This window comes from Cetorhinus maximus, chromosome 2, assembly GCF_964194155.1.
Source record: "Cetorhinus maximus chromosome 2, sCetMax3.hap1.1, whole genome shotgun sequence".
Taxonomy (NCBI): Eukaryota; Metazoa; Chordata; class Chondrichthyes; order Lamniformes; family Cetorhinidae; genus Cetorhinus; species Cetorhinus maximus.
This window is the reverse complement of record NC_135880.1, coordinates 73,766,169-73,785,283: the sequence shown is the minus strand read 5'-3', so window position 1 is coordinate 73,785,283 and position 19,115 is coordinate 73,766,169. Positions and strand designations below refer to the sequence as shown.

The following is a 19,115-nucleotide window of genomic DNA, read 5'->3' as shown; positions in this document are numbered from 1 at the left end:
AGAGAAGCTGGAAGGGATTTTTTTTTTAAAAAAAAAGATACTGTTGGGTTTCTTGATCTCTGTTCTCTTCATGTTTAGCTCTCTAGTTTGCTCATGTTCAATGCTCTGGCTTCATGCTCAGTCATTGGGGGAGGGGGAAACCTTCTATTCAATATAATTCCTGTTATATATTTGCAGAAGAATATTGTTTGCAATCTTTATAAGATTCTTAGTTGTGTAGCGTCAATGCTGGAACACTATAAACTGTATAACAATCTGATTGACCTGATTGTTATGTGCACGTTGTGATGCCACAAGGAAGCAAAGTTCTTGCATTCGCCAAGGAAGAACCAGCTAAGAGCAAGAAGCAGAACATCAGAGGTCATAATCTCTGGATTATTGCCTAAACCACATGCAAATTGCATAGGACAAATCAGATTAGGGAGGTGAATACGTGGCTCAAAGCCTGGTTTGGGAGAAGTGGGTTCTGGCTCGTGGGGCACAGGCACCAATACTGGGGAAAGAGGGATCTGTACCATTGGGTTGGTCGACACCTGAACCATGCTGGGGCTGGTGTTCTTGCGAGTCGCATAACTAGGGAAGTAGAGAGGGTTTAAACTAAGAAGTGGGGGCAAGGGTACAAATTTGGGAAAATGTGGTTAACCAAAGAGTAAAGACAAGGCAAGAGAGAAAGGTATTAATATGGGAAATGATAAACAGACCGTGACAGGGAGGAACAAAGAGTACAAATCAACAGATGAGACTAGAGCTTATAAAAAGAATAAAAGGATAAAACTAAAGGCCATGAAGCATTCAAAACAAAACAAATGAACTGAGCGCATATAGAATAACTAAGCATTAATTGATAGCCATTACCGAGACATGCCTGCAGGAGGACATGGATTGGGACCTGAATATTCAAGTGTATAGGACATTTAGGAAGGACAGGAAGCGAGGAAAAGGTGTAGGGGTGGCTCTGTTAGTTAATGATGGTATTAGCACAATCGAGAGGGTGACTTAAGTTCAGGAAACCAGGATGTGGAAATGGTTTGGATAGAGATGAGAAATGGTAAAGGCTAGAAGTCACTTGTGGAAGTCGTGTACAAGCCCCCTAATAGTAACCGCATGGTAGGATGGAGCATAAAGGAAGAATTAATGGGAGATTGTCAGAAAGGCACGGCGATAATCATGGGAGATTTCAATCTACATATAGACTGGAAAAGTCAGATGGTCAAAGGTAGCATAGATGCGGAGTTCGTAGAATGTTTTTGGAATAGTTTCTTGGAACAGCATGTTCTGGAGCCAGCCAGAGAGCAGGCTATATTAGTCCTGGTATTGTGCAATGAGTTGTGATTAGTTAACGATGGCTCATAGTGAAGGTGCCCCTCAGTAGCAGCGACCATAAAATCATTGAATTTTACATTCAGTTTGAAGGAGAGAGGAGTGGGTCTGAGACTAAGTTTTTGAATTTAAGTAAGGCCAATTATGAGGGCATGAAAGCTGAGCTGGCAAAAGTGAATTGGAAAATTATGTTAAAGGATAGGTCAATAGAAGTTCAGTTGCAAACATTTAAAGGGACATTTCAGAATATGCAAAATAGATACATTCCAACGAGTAAGAAAAAGTCCAAGGGATGGACACACCATCCGTGGTTAACTAGAAACGTTAAATATAGCATCAAACTTAAAGAAAATGCATATCATTTTGCATGGAAGATGGAAGGCCAGAAGATTGGACAGAATATAAGGAACAGCAAAGGATGACAAAAAGATGAATAGGGAGGGAAAAATTAGAGTATGAGAGAAAGCTAGCCAGAAATATAAAAGCAGGTAGTAAGAGTTTCTATGAATATTTTAAAAAGAAACGACCTAACAAAGTGAGTGTTGGCCCTATAGAAAGTAAGCATTGGTCCTATAGAAAGTGAATCTGGAGAATTGATAATAGAAAACAAGGAGATGGCAGATAAATTGAACAGGTATTTTGCATCAGTCCTCACTATAGATACAAGTTGGGATTACTTTCCTAACTATCTTTGTGTCATCAGCAAATTTGGCAACCATCCCTTCACCCAAGTCATTTATATAAATTGTAAACAGTTGAGGTCCCAGCACTGACCAGTACAGTAACATCCCAAAAGCAGCTATAAATCAGGAAATAGAAGGGAGGGAGGGAGGAACTCGGGGAAAATTACAATCATCGGAGAAGTGGTACAGAGTAAATTGTTGGAGCTGCGGGCTGACAAGTGCCCCTGTCCTGATGGACTTCGCCCTAGGGTCTTAAGAGAAGTGACTAGTGAGATAGTTGATGCATTGGTTTTAATTTCCCAAAGCTCCCTCGATTCGGGGATGGTTCCATTAGATTGGAGGATAGCAAATGTAACTCCATTATTCAAAAAGGCAGGGAGACAGAATGCGGGAAACTACAGGCTCGTTGGTTTAACATCTGTCGTCGGGAAAACGTTAGAAGCTCTTATTAAATAAGCTTTACCAGGGCACTTGGATAAGTTCAAGGTAATCAGGCAGAATCAACATGGTTTTGTGAAAGGGAAATCATGTTTAATCAACTCATTGGAATTCTTTGAGGAAGTAACATGTGCTGTGGATAAAGGGGAACCGGTGGATGTACTGTACTTAGATTTCCAGAAGACTTTTGATAAAATGCCACATCAAAGGTTATTGCGGAAAATAAAAGCTCATGGTATAGGGGGTCACGTATTGGCATGGATAGAAGATTGTTTCCTGTTAGCCAGCCAGAGTAGGCGTAGCCTTTTCCAGGTCAGCAAGATGTAATGAATGGTCTGCCACAGGGGTCAGTGCTGGGACCTCAACTGTTTACAATTTATATAAATGACTTGGGTGAAGGGATGGTTGCCAAATTTGCTGATGACACAAAGATAGCTAAGGAAGTAATTTGCGAAGAGGACATTTGGAGGGTACAAAAGATATCGGTTAAGTGAGTGGGCAAAGATCTGGCAAATGGAGCATAATGTGGGCAGATGTGAAATTGTTCATTTTGGCAGCAAGAATAAAAGAGAAGCATATTATCTAAATGATGAGAGATTGCAGAGCCCTGAGGTACAGAGGGTGTCCTAGTGCATGAATCACAAAAGGCTAGTGTGCAAGTACAGCAAGCCATTAGGAAAGCGAATAGAATGTTATATATTGCGAGGGCAATTGAATACAAAAGTAGGGAGGTTATGCTTCAGTTATACAGAGCACCCAGGAGACCATATCTGGAGTACTGTATACACTATTGGTCACCTTATTTAAGGAAGGCTGTAAATGCATTGGAAGCATTTCAGAGAACGTTTACTAAACCTGGAATTTGTGGGTTGTCTTGTGAGGAAAGGTTGGATGGACTAGGCTTGTATCCACTGGAGTTTATTGAAGCATATAAATTCCTGAGTGGTCTTGACAGGGTGGATGAGGAGAAGAGGTTTCATCTTGGGGGAGAATCTAGAACTAGGTGTGACTGTTTAAAAAGAAGGGGCCGCACATTTAAAACAGAGATGAGGCGAATTTTTTTCTCTGAGGGCTGTGAGTCTTTGGAACTCTCTTCCTTAAAAGGCATTGGAAGCACGGTCTTTGAATATTTTTAAGGCAGAGGTGGATAGGCTCTTGGTAAGCAAGTGGGTGATTGGTTGTCAGGGGTAGATGGTATGCAGGTTTCAAGTCACTATCAGGTCAGCCATGATCTTATTAAATGGCAGAGCAGGCTTGAGGGACCGAATGGCCTATTCCTGCTCCTTGTTAGTATGTTCATAGGTCAAACTTCGTGTCCTTAAATATGATACGGTGGATGACGATGGATGAGCATGGCAAAATCTAACATCTACAGCATAAGTGCCCTTCTGGGGGGTGTGGTGCTGGTGTGTTTGTGTACAGTCCTTTCAACAAGCAATCCTGTTGGAAATGCTGTCTTGACATACTGCTTTGACAAGTTTGAAGATGCATTATTATATACATTTAAATCAATTGTAACAGGGGAGGGAAGTTCAATTTCTATTGCAGTATTTGGAGTGTAATGACAATAGAGCACTGCTCAATTAATACTTAAACTTCAAGCTTTATGTAATTGGGAAAGGATTGAAAATGTTTTATATATATATTAGGACTACTCCATCTCCAGAGAGAACTGTCTAAAGTTTGACAATAAAGAAGTGCAGGAGGACCATGTATCTCTAGATGTGCGTGTCTAGATATGTATATTTATGTATGCCAACTTTTTTTCATTCTAAATTCCGAAGTCCGTATTTAGTGTATGCAGTACCGGTGCAGTAGCAACTCAGGTTGTCCTCTTGTGCAGAGAAATTCCTATGTTCCAATCAACTCTGCTCAACTTTGAAAAAACCATGTAAAATTTGTTGTTTAAGTAATAAATAATTCTAACTAAGTATTATAAATAATTGCCTGATTTGAAAATGGGAACTGATATGTATACACCCTGCCCTTTTATCACCTGAAGATTTAATTTGGCCTGTCATTCCACAAGTAACCATGTTACTAGTAACCATCTCATTAACTTGTAACCATCATAACATAACTTGTAACCATCTCATTATGCAATTCCTGTCAGCAAAACCTTGCTTCCTGCTTTTTTGTCAGAGTTTTGTGTCAACTTTTTCTAGTAATCCCCCATGTATTTGGAATAAAAATGGTCTTTTTAAACTTGTCCCACTGTCATTTCATAAACTGCCCACTGGGTGTAGCTGAGATTCCATTCACCATGTTACTTTCTCTTGAGGTAAGTTTTGTTTTCTTCCAAATTATAACTTTCTCAGGATGCATTTTTACAGATTACTCAAATCCTTTTAAATTAGACCTTGGCACCTTTTCAGGGATCTCATCCTTTTTTTCGATATTTTTTTCCCTTAAAATGCAGGTTTTGGCCTTTCCTCCACTTCTGGGGCCCTCCTGAACTGTCCTTGTTTTTACGTTTATTTCAGCATTTTTAAAGCACAAATTTACTCATGCTTCCCAACCCACTATTTGCAGTTATGGCTCACCACGCAGTTGCATTCCTTGTCATCTTGCCCCTATTATTTCTTTTACTTTAAACTTGAGGTCCTTCAAAGCTCCACCGCTTGTGTCTTAACTCGCAGCAATCCCAATGACCCATGTTCACTGACCTACAGTGGCTCCCGGTCGAGCAACTTCTTAATTTTAAAATTCTCACCTTTGTTTTCAAATTCCATCGTAGCCTTGCCTCTCCCCCAATCCCCACCCCCCCCCCAGAGATCTTTACGCTCCTCCAATTCTGGCCTTCTGTGCATTTCCAATCATAATTGTTCCACCATTGGTGGCTGTGCCTTAAAGTTTCCTTGGCCCCAAGCTCTGGAATTTCTTCCCTACACCACCTCTGCCTTTCCACTTCACTTTCATTGCTTAAGAAGTTTCTTAAAACTGACCTCTTTCACCAAGCTTTCGGTCATCTGACCTAATATCTTCTTTTGTGGCTCGGTGTCATACTTTGTTTTATGATGCTCCTGTAAAGTGCCTTAGGACGTTTCAGTACATTAAAGGTGCTCTATAAATATAAGTTGTTACTGCTGCAAATTCCTCTCTTTTCTTCTTTCCCTTTATTGCCCTTGGGTGACTCTAGGACATACACAGTCTGAAGTGAAGAGGACTGAATGATGACCTCCTCCCAGTTCTTCTCTCTAATGCCCATCTGACTAGAAGGAAATGTTGCTCTTCTGTTGATTCTGTCTTTGCCTCCTTTTCATTCTTCTGTTTGTTTTGATCTTCCTTATCGATGTAGATGTGCAATTGTGACTTCAGCAGATGTGATGCCTTGCTGTCTGAAAGTATTAATTATCCTGCAGAGGTTATTAAGCACATTTTTCATAAGCAATGCACAGCAATGTAATTGATTGCAAGATGTTGACGACATAGCTGCCAATCATTAACTTTTTTGCATTTTAGGTCTTTGCTCATTTAACTTTGAAGGAAAGATGTCTTTCAGCATCCTTGGTTTGCAAGTACTGGCGTGATCTTGGTTTAGATTTTCAATTTTGGAAACAGCTGGACCTCAGTGGGCGACAGCAGGTATGGATTTCACTGTGCTATGATGGAATTTTCTGAGACAAATCATTTCTATTATTTTAAATGTCTTTCACAGGTTGCATATGTAAGTAAAATATGTTTTTGAAGGTAGGAGGGAATACTTAAATAATTTACAGTACTAACATACACTGCTTTTATGCTGAGCAGTTTGTGATAAATTGTGTCAAATTCCGTATGTCTTTCAAGTATTTCTAAACAGGTTTGAAGGTCACTTAAAATAGGTTGTTAAATAAACAAGGTATTATATAAAGCTTTAAAATGTTTTTAAGCATTCTATAATTGACCAATAGTATTGGTTATCCTACACACTGCCTCCTTCAGTTTGGAGAGTGGATTGTCTAATGTGCAATTTGCTGTAAATTTTATTGTCTCTTTTTTTAAAGATCATTCAAGGGATGTAGGTATTGCCGTCAAGGCCAGCATTTATTACCCATGAGAAAGGGGTAGTGTACCGCCTTCTTGAACAGATGCAGCCCATGTGGTGTAGTTACCCCCACAGTGCTGTTAGGGAGGTTGTTGCAGAATTTTGATGCAGAGATCGTGAAGGAGTGATGATATGTTCCACACCAGGATGGTATATGATTTAGAAGTGGTGGTTTTCTTGTGCACCTGCTGCCCTTGATCATCTAGGTGGTGAAGGTCATGGATTTGTGAGGAGTTGTTGAAGAAGTCTTGGTGAGTTGTTGGAGTGCATCCTGTGAAGAGCACAATTGACTCTATATTGTACTTGAAGCCAAATCTGGTTGTTGCGGAAACATGTTGAAGTGTTGAGATTGAGCGAATGAACCCTTCAAGTTCAGATTCTTGCTATAATTCATTTTTCTCTTATTCCCTACTAAGTCGCCAGTAGCATGGTTTCACATTACATGAGGATGCCCAAAATGTAAAAACAAATTACTGTATTGAGAGACAAATAACCTTATTAACAGCTGTTAAGCTGATTTTTGTCACGCACAAGCTTTCTGCTCAACTAATGAGATTGGTGTAGTTCCCTGTTTTGTTTTCTTAGTGCACATTTTTCTGTTACCTATAATTGTTATTCCACCAACTAAAACTGCTGATCTGTCATTGATTTATGTATCATCCTGCACTGGTCCTTGGTTCTAAACTCTAATTAAAGTTAATGTTTACTCAGATGTTTTATCCTTAGTATCATTAATATCAGTGCTGTCAAGTTTGAGGTCAATTCACATTCCCAATTGGCGTCTCTGTTAAACAGGTAGTTACTTCATATTAAAACCTGCTGATGCCATGAGGTCAGTCTCAGTTCAAAAGTTCATCTTAAAAGTGTTGTTTGTCTGTACAGTTGTAAAACATCACGATTTAAAAACCATATTTTCTCAAAGGTTGAAAGTTAGCAATATTAAATCACGACAAGCCAATAGGACACATGCTAATGCTGCAATTTAACCTCTTCATAGAAACAGAACTTAAAACAGAGCACGAGGCCGTTTGGACCATCATTCCTTTGAAAGAGCTATCCAATTTGTCCCACTCCCGTGCAATTCTCTTCCCTTGGAGTATTTATCCAATTCCCTTTTGAATATGTTACTAATGTAAGGCAGTGCATTGCAGACAGCAACTCACTGGGTAAAATGTTTCCTCATCTCAACTCTGCATTTTTGTCAATTACCTTACGAACAAAATATGTTAATAGAATTCAAACCGAGGTTGATAGGAACATAAGAAATATTCTGAATAATTACTTTCACTGTTGGGGAGGGTTTAAACTAACTTGGCAGGGGGATGGAATCCTGAGAGGAGGTTCAGCCAAAATTAGAAGAGAGAGAAAGTGAGTCTGGAAGGCAGAGAAATTATAGGCCAGTTAAGGCACAAGGGAATTTGGCAAGGTTGGATTGTATTTATTCTAATGCCAGGAGTCTGGTGAATAAGGCAGATGAGTTGAGGGCACAAATTAACACATGGAAGTTTGATGCATTTGCTGTCACAGAGATATGGTTGAGAGGGGCAGGATTGACAGCTCAATATTCCAGGATATAGGGTCTTCAGGCGAGACAGGGAAGGAGGTAAAAGAGGAGGGGGTATCGCAATATTGATCAAGGAATCAATTACAGCAGTAAGGAGGGATGACATCTTTGAAGGCTCCTCAAATGAAGCCACGTGGATAGAACTTAAAAACAAAAAAGGAGCAATCACATTGCTGGGAGTGTACTATAGGCCCCCAACCAGTCAGAAATAGAAGAGCAGGTATGTAGGCAAATTTCAGAGAAGTGTAAAAATAATAGAGCAGTAATAGTGGGAGATTTTAACTTCCTCAACATTAACTGGGTTATTCATAGTGTGATAGGTTTAGAGGGAGTGGAATTCTTAAAATGCATCCAGGAGAGCTTTTTAAGCCAGTACGTAGAAGTCCCTACAAGGGAGGGGGCGGTCCTGGACTTAATTTTAGGGAATGAAGCCGGGCAAGTGGCAGAGGTATCAGTGGGGGAGTGTTTTGCAGATAGTGATCATAACTCGGTTAGATTCAAGTTTGTTCTGGAAAAGGATACTGATGGGCCAGAAATCTCAAAAGTGGGGGAAGGTGGATTTTAATAAGATCAGATATGATTTGGCCAGAGTGGACTTGGAGCAGTTACTTTTAGGTAAATCTGCGTCAGACCAGTGGGACTCATTCAAGAAGGAAATAGGGAGAGCACAGGGCCAACAAATTCCAGTAAAGACTAAGGGAGAGACCAACAAATCCAGGGAACCTTGGATGGCGAGGGATACACAGGATTGGATAAAGAGATAAAAGGAGGCTTATGGCAGATACCGAGGGCTCAAAACAGCAAAAGCCATAGAGGAGTATGAAATATGTAGGGGGGAACTTAAAAAGGAAATTAGGAGAACAAAAAGGGGGTATGAAAAAACATTTGCAGGTAAAATAAAGGAAAATCCAAAGTTATTTTACAAGTACATTAAGAGTAAGAGGATAACTAGGGAAAAGAGTAGGGCCCATTAAGGACCATAGTGGTAATTTGTATGTGGAGCCGGAAGACGCAGGTAGGGTTCTAAATGAATACTTTGTGTCGATGTTCACAAGCGAGAGGGATGACGTGGGTATGGAAATCAGGCAGAAGGACTGTGATATAATTAAAGAAATTAGCATAGAAAGAGAGGAGGTTCTAAGTGGTTGGCAGGCTTAAAAGTAGATAAATCTCTAGGCCCAGGTGAAATGTATCCCAGGCTGTTGAGTGAGGCAAGGGAGGAGATAGCAGGGGTGCTGGCAATAATTTTCAATACCTCTCTGGTCACAGGGGAGGTGCCAGAGGACTGGAGGACAGCCAATGTGGTACCGTTATTCAAGAAGGGAGGTAGGGATAAACCAGGGAACTACAGGCCATTCAGTCTCACCTCAGTGGTGGGGAAACTATTGGAAGCAATTTTGAGGGACAGAATTAATCTACACTTGGAGAGGCAGGGATTAATCAAGGACAGTCAGCATGGTTTTGTTAAGGGGAGGACATTTGTGACCAATTTGATTGAATTTTTGGAAGAGGTGACCAGGTGTGTAGTTGAGGGCAATGCATTTGACATAGCCAACTTGGATTTCAGCAAGGCTTTTGATAAGGTCCAGCATGGGAGACTGATAACGAAGGTAAGAGCCCATGGGATCCAAGGCAATTTGGCAAATTGGATCCAGAATTGGCTAAGTGACAGGAAGCAGAGGGTGATGGTCGAGGGGTGTTTTTGTGACTAGATGCCTGTGTCCAATGGGGTTCCACAGGGATCAGTGTTGGGCCCCTTGCCGTTTGTGGTTTTTGTAAAAGGTTTAGACTTGAATATAGGAGGGTTGATCAGTAAGTTTGTGAATGACACGAAAATTGGTGGGGTGGTGAAGAGTGAGGAGGATAGCCTTAGATTACAGGAGGATATAGATGGGCTAGTCAGATGGGCTGATCAGTGGCAAATGTAATTTAATCTGGATAAGTGTGACAGTGGGCAGGAACAAATGAAGCATGGTAATGCACAACGAATGGTAGAACCCTGGGAAGTACCGAGGATCAGAGGGATCTTGGTGTGCATGTCCACTGGTCCCTTAAGGTAGCGGGACAGTTAGATAAGGTGATTAAGAAGACATGTGGGATACTTGCCTATATTAGCCGAGGCATAGAATATAAGAGCAGGGAGACTATGCTGGAGCTGTATAAAATGCTGGTTAGGCCACAGCTAGAGTATTGCGTGCAGTTCTGGAATCCGCATTATAGGAAGGATGTGATTGCACTGGAGAGAGTGCAGAGGAGATTTACCAGGATGTTGCCTGGGCTGGAGAGTTTTCCTTATGAGGAGAGGTTGGATAGACGGGTTATTTTCCCTGGAGCAGAGGAGATTGATGGGGGACATGATTGAGGTGTATAAAATTGAGGGGCATAGATAGGGTAGACAGGAAGGAACTTTTCCCCTTGGTGGAGGGATCAACAACCAGGGGGCATAGATTTAAGTTAAGGGGTAGGAGGTTTAGAGGGCCTGGTGCTGGAAAATGGGATTAGAATAGTTAGGTACTTGTTTGACCGGCGCAGACTCGATGGGCCGAAGGGCCTTTTTTCTGTGCTGTATACCTCTATGACTCTAAAAGCATTCGTGAAGAAGCCTTGAGAACATGTCCTACCTAATCATACGAACAAGGATTAGGAGTAGGCCATTCAGCCCCTCTAGCCTATTCCACCGTTTAATAAGATCACGGCTGATCTGACAGTAACCTGAAAGCTGCATCCCACCTACCCCCGAGAACCTATCACCCCCTTGCTTACCAAGAATCTATCCACCTCTGCCTTAAAGATATTCAAAGACCCTGTGTTCCACCACCTTTTCAGGAAGAGAGAGTTCCAAAGGCTCACGACCCACTGACTGAAAAAAATCCAACCACTTATTTTTCAACAGTGACCCCTAGTTCTATGTTCTTCCGCAAGAGGAAACCACCCCTCTACATCCACCCTGTCAAGACCCCTTGGAGATAACCAAGAAAAAATTTGTGACTTTTGTATGAAATGAAATGGATCCTAGACAGACTGAAAGACAAAACATGAAGATACTCTCAGGTTTGAATGGTATTTCTTCTAGAGGCCTGGGAGACTTTTGAGGCATGGCATATTTAAGGGTAGTGGAATCTTCATGAGTTGAGCTCTGTTCAGTGGCTTCAGATGGATGTTGACAGAACCTTTCCATAAGCAAGAGCCTGGTATGTTTCCTTTTAAACAGTGGTTTGTTTCATTGTGGCTTAAAAAAATGACTACAGTCAGTTGTGGATTTCCTGTACTCCCTGCTGTTAAATCTAAAATACTTCATGGCTTTTCTCTCTGTATTCTTGCAGTGCAACTTCGGAAACAAAGATTCTGCTCCAACAAATTGAGTTTTCAATTGTGTTTTTGCGTTTTCAATATTGAGCTATTTTTCCTTCAAAAATTATTTATCTTAACATGCAGTTGGTTTGCCACACAGTATTTTGTGAACAAGACTAATACTTCTGCATTAGCTTTTTTTTCCTATGTATGATTTACATATTCCTTTTAAAATGTTAGTACAGATTACTGTCATAATTAGATTCAAAAGCATTCGTGAAGAAGTCTTGAGAAACATGTCCTACCTAATCATACGAACAAGGAGCAGGAATAGGCCATTCAGCCCCTCTAGCCTGTTTCGCCATTTAATAAGATCACGAATTATCAATATTTTGATTCACTTGTTTAAATCCAACATTTTAAACTCTGTACCTCAAATATTCTGATGCTTTGTAAAACGATTCCTTGCATTTTCAACACCCATTGCACACCTGAGCAGAACACTCGCGCAAACTCAAAAATCAGAACCCAGTTTCAGTAAAAATTGACTAGCTGATTTTCCAAGGTGTTACTTACAATTGGTTAGAGGGTGTCATGTTTTATAAGGACAAGAGTTTTGTATTATGCAATGTGTAATCAATTGTACTGCTACAGGGCAGTTGCGTGGAACTTGGCATGCCAACTAAGGCATTCGGACCTCATTGCTGTGTCTTCCTGGGTCAGTGTGAGGCTTATTGCTTTTAAGTAGATGCCACAATCAGCCAAACAGAACAAAGACTTTTTTCTTTAAAGGAGGGATGTCTGAAATGCAATGGGCACATCTCAAAACCGTTGGATAAGATGAAAGATTATGTTGACACTAGCGGCATTATGCATAACTCAAGTGCAGTGTTGACACAATTAATCATGTCTTACAGTTTAGTCCCTGGTTTTAAAAACTCAGGTTGGAGCAACTTCTCCGGTATTTCTCAGTTCACTGCTCCTTCCTGTTTGTAACTGTTTATCCCTCTATTTGGGTTATGCCAGAATTCACAATTTACAATGACCATGAAAAACTGCTTCATTAGTGTTTGGCACACTGATTTCATGCAGCTCACTTGCATGACTAAGCTCTTCAGATAAATGGTGTGAACATCACAAAGAATCTGGATAATTTTTATAAAAGAGGTAACAGGTATTTTTATACATTTATTTAATTTCTCTTAAATAGTGTTCATCCCATCAAACCTTTCCCAATATTCTACACCCAAACATTACACATAAAAAAAGAAACATCAAAGTTTTAGCTTCATGAGCCTCCACCATCATTCAATAAGTTCATGGCTGATCTTCTCTCTTAGCCACACCTTCCCCATATCCCTCAATTGAGACATTTTCCATCCACATTGCCTTACTGAAGTGAAGATGGCAGAGAGACATTGACAGGTATTGTCTTGGTCACATCACCTCAGATCTTCTGGGGGTGTGGAGGGTCGAGTGTGAGGGCATGAGGCAAGGTGGACGAGAATAGAAAGGAAGAAGGTCAGGTGTGTGAGCTAAAGCGAGAGGCAGAGAGTGAGGAATGTGTATCCTCACCTCTTCAAAAACCTGATCAACTCAAGGACCTATTACACTAAAAGGACCTTGCAACTACTCTAAGCTCTGTGACCCTCATCCCCAATCTGCTTGATGATTCTCATCGTATCCTCTGTGATCTTCTGGCTCAGGAGTACTACTCGCAGAATCACAGTGCAGAAGGCCCTTCGGCCCATCGAGTCTGCACTGACATGTGAGAAACACTTGACCTACCTACCTAATATCATTTACTAGCACTTGGCCCATAGCCTTGAATGTTATGACGTGCCAAGTGCTCATCCAGGTACTTTTTAAAGGTTGTGAGGCAACCCGCCTCCACCACCCTACCAGTCAGTGCATTCCAGACTGTCACCACCCTCTGGTTAAAAAAGCTTTTCCTCACATCCCCTCTAAACCTCCTGCCCCTCACCTTAAACTTATGTCCCCTTGTGACTGACCCTTTAACTAAGGGGAACAACTGCTCCCTATCCACCCTGTCCATACCCCTCATAATCTCGTGCACCTCGATCAGGTCACCCCTCAGTCTCCTCTGCTCCAACGAAAGCAACCGATGTCTATCCAACCTCTCTTTATAACTTAAATGTTTCATCCCAGGCAACATCCTGGTGAATCTCCTCTGCACCCCCTCCAGTGCAATCACATCCTTCCTATAATGTGGTGACCAGAACTGCACACAGTACTCCAGCTGTGGCCTCAGCAAGATTCTGTACAACTCCAACATGACCTCCCTACTTTTGTAATCTATGCCTCGATTGATAAAGGCAAGTGTCCCATATGCCTTTTTCACCACTCCACTAACATGCCCCTCTGCCTTCAGAGATCAATGGACACACACACCAAGGTCCCTTTGTTCCTCAGAACTTCCTAGTGCCATGCCGTTCATTGAATTCTTCCTTATCAAATTACTCCTTCCAAAGTGTATCACCTCACACTTTTCAGCATTAAATTCCATCTGCCACTTATCTGCCCATTTGACCATCCCGTTTATATCTTCCTGTAGCCCAAGACACTCAACCTCACTGTTAACCACCCGGCCAATCTTTGTGTCATCCGCAAACTTACTAATCCTACCCCCCACATAGTTATCTATGTCGTTTATATAAATGACAAATAATAGGGGACCAAGCACAGATCCCTGGACACTGGCTTCCAGTCACTAAAGCAGCCTTCTGTCATTACCCTCCGCCTCCTACAACTAAGCCAATTTTGAATCCACCTTATCAAATTACCCTGTATCCCATGTGCATTTGCCTTCTTTATAAGTCTCCCATGTGGGACCTTGTCAAAGGCTTTGCTGAAATCCATTTTAACTACATCAACTGCACTACCCTCATCTACACACCTGGTCACCTCCTCAAAAAATTCAATCAAATTTGTTAGGCGTGACCTCCCTCTGACAAAGCCATGCTGACTATCCCTGATCAAACCTTGCCTCTCCAAGTGGAGATAGATTCTCTCCTTCAGAAATTTCTCCGATAGTTTCCCTACCACTGACGTAAGTTTCGCTGTCCTGTAGTTCCCTGGCTTATCTCTTCAACCCTTTTTAAATTGCGGAACACATTAGCTGTTCTCCAGTCCTCTGGCACCTCCCACGTGGCCAGAGAGGAATTAAAAATTTGGGTCAGAGCCCCTGCCTTGCCTCCCTCGGCAGTCTGGGACACAAATCATCCGGACCTGGAGATTTGTCCACTTTTAAGCCTGCCAACACCTCCAATACCTTGTCACTCCCTATACCAATTTGCTCAAGAATCTCGCGTCTCTCTCCCCGAGTTCCATACCTTCATCCTCATTCTCTTGGGTGAAGACGGACATGAAGTATTCATTCAACACTAGTGATGTCCTCTGGCTCCACCCCTAGATTGCCCCCTTGGTCCCTTATGTGCCCTACTCTTTCCCTGGTTATCCTCTTCCCATTGATATACTTATAGATAATCTTCGGATTTTCCCTACTTTTACCAACCAGAGCTTTCTCATATCCCCTCTTTGCTCTCCTAATTGCTTTCTTAAGCTCCACCCTACACTGTCTGTACTCCACTATTGCCTCTGCTGATTTGCTTCCCTTGTACCTGTTAAAAGCCTCTTTTCCTTCTCATCGTAACCTGAATATCTCCGGTCATCCATGGTTCTCTGGGCTTGTTACTCCTTCCTATCACCCTAGAGGGAACATATTGGGCCTGTACCCTCCCCATTTCCTTTTTGAACACCCCCCCACTGTTCCTCTGTAGATTTCCCCACAAGTAACTGTTCCCAGTCTACCTTGGCCGGATCCTGCCTTATTTTACTAAAATCCACTCTCCCCCAATCCAAAACATTTTTTTGCAACTTGTCTATTTCTTTGTCCATAACAAACTTAAACTGTGCCATGTTGTGGTCGCTATCACTAAAATGCTCCCCCACCATCACCTCAGCCACCTGTCCGGCTTCATTCCCCAGAATTAGGTCCAGCAATGCACCGTCCCTTGTTGGACCCTCTACATATTGACCTAAAAAGTTCTCCTGTACACATTTCAAGAAATCCACTCCATCCAAGCCCTTAACACAATGTTGGGAAAGTTGAAATCACCTAATATAATTACCCTATTGTTACTCTCCACAAATTGTGCACATATTTGCTCCTCAATTTCCCGCTGACTATCTGGGGGTCTATAATAAACATCTAACAATGTGGCTGCCCCTTATTTATCCCTCAGCTCTACCCACAAGGCTTAATATGATGCCCCCTCCAAGATATCATCTCTCCTTATTGCAGTAACGGACTCCTTAACTCATAATGCAACGCCTCCTCCTCTTTTACCCCCCTCCCCTGTCTCGCCTGAAGATTCTATATCCCGGAATGTTGAGCTGCCAATCCTGCCCTTCCCTAAACCACGTCTCAGTGATGGCTACTATATCACAATTCCCCATGTCAATCCTCACCCTTAACTCATCCATTTTACCTATAATACTCCTGGCATTAAAGTAGAGGCCATCCAGCCTTTCCTTACTCCCTTGAAGCTTATTACAGCTGTACTCCCTCTGACTTGATTGTTTTACTGTATTATGATGTGTCCCTATTCTGCTAGTATTGTGTCCCCTCCCCCTGCTGAATTAGTTTAAACTCTTCCCAACCTCTGACCTCTGCCTTATCACCCTCCCCCTTCAGGATGCCCTGCAGCCGTTCAGTGACATCCCGGACCCTGGCACCAGGGAGGCAACATACCATCCTGGAGTCACGTTGACGGCCACAGTAGCGCCTGTCTGTTCACCTGACTATTGAATCCCCTATTACAATTGCTCTTCCTCCCTTCCTGTAAAAACAGGCTGCTTATGGTGCCAGAAGCTTGGCTCTGTCCGCACTCCATGGAGGAACCAGCGCCCTCATCAGCCTCCAAAACAGAATACCGATTTGCAAGCGGGACCCCAGGGGACTCCTGAACTATCTGCCTGTTTCTCTTGGACTGCCTGGTGGTCACCCATTCCCTTCCTTCCCCAAGTCCCTTCATCTGCAGTGTGACCACCTCTCTAAACGTGCTATCCACGATGCTCTCAGACTTGCGGATGCTCCACAGTGTCCCCAGCCGCCGTTCCAGCTCTGAATCCCGAGCTTCCAGGAGCTGCAGCTGGGCACACTTCCTGCACGCATGCTGGTCCCGGGCACTGGAAATGTCCCCGACTTCCCACATGGAGCACGAGGAGCACACCGCTGCTTTGAGCGCTCCTGCCATGACTTATCCCTTTAAATTAAACCTTTTAAGTCAATTACTCTAGGGCCCTTCTTTCCTGATCCTCATTACTGCAGAGTATACAAACTGTAAACCACAAAAAGACCTTAAACTATAAGCGATTAAAGTAGTAAATACCTTACCCATTACTTACCATTGATTCCTTACCTTTGTAACCTCTACTGCTGCAGCATGCTCTGAAAGTTTAAGAAGTTGGATAGCAAGGAAAAAATACAAAGAGCACCTCATCCCCATGCACCGAATTCCCGCTTTGCACCAAATTCCGAATACCCACTCTGGCTGTGCCCCACTCAGGATGTGCTCGCTCTCCTGTTCATGTGCAAGCATTTTCTTTCCCTTCTCTTCACCACTGCAAACTGGTCCAACATTAATTAAATCTCTGTCCTCCAACCAATTCCTCCCAAATCCACTTAAGAAATATTTCCTCACTTGATGCCTTCAAAAGCCTGCCAACACAAATTTCCTGATTGTGCCTTCAGTCTTTCCTTAATTACTTATTTTTACTGACAAGTGTCCAGCTCTCCCCTCTCAGCAACACTTGAGACAGTCTATGATATCCCATTAGAAATCCAATTGCATTCTGTTCTCTTTTTACTTGGGGGAGTACATGCTATCCACGTACAGTATATCCTTTCATGGGATGTGTATGTTGCTGGCTTGGCTATTATTTTTTGCCCATCCCTAATTGCTCTTGAGACGGTGGTGGTGATCTGCTTGCTTGAACCGGTGGTATAGGTGCACCCACAGTGCTGTTCGGAATGGAGTTCCAGGATTTTGTCTTGCGACAGTGGAGGAACAGCGATTATAGTGTGAAGACAGGATAGTGCGTGGCTTTGAGGGGAGCTTGCAGGTGGTGGCGTTCCCATGCATCTGCTGCCCTTGTCCTTCAGTGTGGGAGAGGCAGTGGGTTTGGAAGGTGCTGTCTAAGTTGCCTTGGTGAGTTGCTGCAGTGCATCTTGTCTATGGTACACTGCTGCCACTGTGCGTTGGTGGTGGAGGAAGTGAATGTTTAGACTGATGGATGGGGTGCTGATCAAGCAGACTCTTTTGCCCTGGATGGTGTTCAGCTTCTTGAGTGTTACACTCCTCATCCAAGATAATTTGGTGAATTGAGGGAGTTTTAAATCTCTTTCTAAAAATCTAAGATGGAAACAAAGAAACGTAGAAAATAAGAGCAGAAGTCGGCCATTCAGCTCATTGAGCCTTCTCTGCCATTCAATATAATCATGGCTGATCCTCTATCTCAACGCCATACTCCTGCTCACACACCATACCCCTTGACGCCTTCAGTGTCTGGAAGTCCATCTATTTACTTCCTAAATATATTCAGTGACTTGTCATCCATAGCCTTCTGTGTGAGTGAATTCCACAGGTTCACCACCCCCTGAATAAAGAAGTTTCTCCTCATCTCAGCCCTAAGTGGTCTACCCTGTATCCTGAGATCGTGACCCCTTGTTCTCGAACCCGCAGCCAGAGGAAACATCATCTTTGCATCCAGCCCTGTCAGAATTTTATATGTTTTAATGAGATCCCCTCTCATTCTTCTAAACTCCAGTCAATACAGACCTAGTCAACCCAATCTCTCTGACAATCCTGCCATCCCAGGAATCAGCCTGGTGAACCTTCAATGCACTCCCTCTATGGTAAGTGTATCCTTTCTTAGGTAAGGAGACCGAACCTGCACACAGTACTTAAAATGTGGTCTCGCCAAGGCCCTGTACAGCTGTAGTAAGAATCTTTGCTCCTGTTCTCCAGTCCTCTCGCAATGAAGGCCAACATACCATTTGCCTTCTTCACTGCTTGCTACATCCACTTGCTTTCAGTGATTGGTGTACAAGGACACCCAGGTCCCTTTTGTACACCAACATATCCCAGTCTATTAGCATTTAAATAATATTCTGCTTTTCTTACCGAAGTGAATAACCTCACTTATCCATGTTACACTGCATCTGCTATGTATTTGTCCACTCATTCAACCTATCTAAATTGCCTTGAAGCCTCTTAACATCCTCCTCATTGCTCACATTCCCACCAAGTTTTGTGTCGTCAGCAAACTTCAAAATATTGCATTTGGCTCCCTCATCCAAATCATTGATATATATTGTGAATAGCTGGGGCCCAAGCACTGATCCCTGCAGTATCCCACGTGTCACCACCTGCCACTCTGAAAAAGACCCATTTATTCTCACTCTGTTTTCTGTCTGTTCACCAATTCTCAATCCATGCAAATATATTATCCTCAATCCCATGTGCTTTAATTTTGCACACTAACCTCTTATGTGGGACTTTATCAAAAGCTTTCTGAAAATCCAAATACACCACATCCACTGGTACTCCCTTCTGCGGGTTACGTCCTCAAACAACTCCAGTAGGTTTGTCAAACATGATTTCCCTTTCAAAAATCCATATTGATTTTGCCTAATCCCGTTGATATTTTCTGAGTATCCTGTTATCACATCCTTCATAATAGACTCTAGCATTTTACCTTAGGCTGA

At 42.5% G+C, this 19,115-nt stretch overlaps 1 protein-coding gene across 3 annotated transcripts in view; it reads left to right on the top strand.

Annotated features, from left to right (window-relative positions):
- Window positions 1-19,115, top strand: part of fbxl17 (F-box and leucine-rich repeat protein 17) — an 832,496-nt gene that overhangs the window by 15,671 nt on the left and 797,710 nt on the right. For all 3 annotated transcript variants that reach the window (XM_078566059.1, XM_078566053.1, XM_078566056.1), the window contains exon 4: window positions 5,904-6,026. In XM_078566059.1, the coding sequence (XP_078422185.1) occupies window positions 5,904-6,026 (123 nt within the window). The remainder of the gene's footprint in view (window positions 1-5,903; window positions 6,027-19,115) is intronic.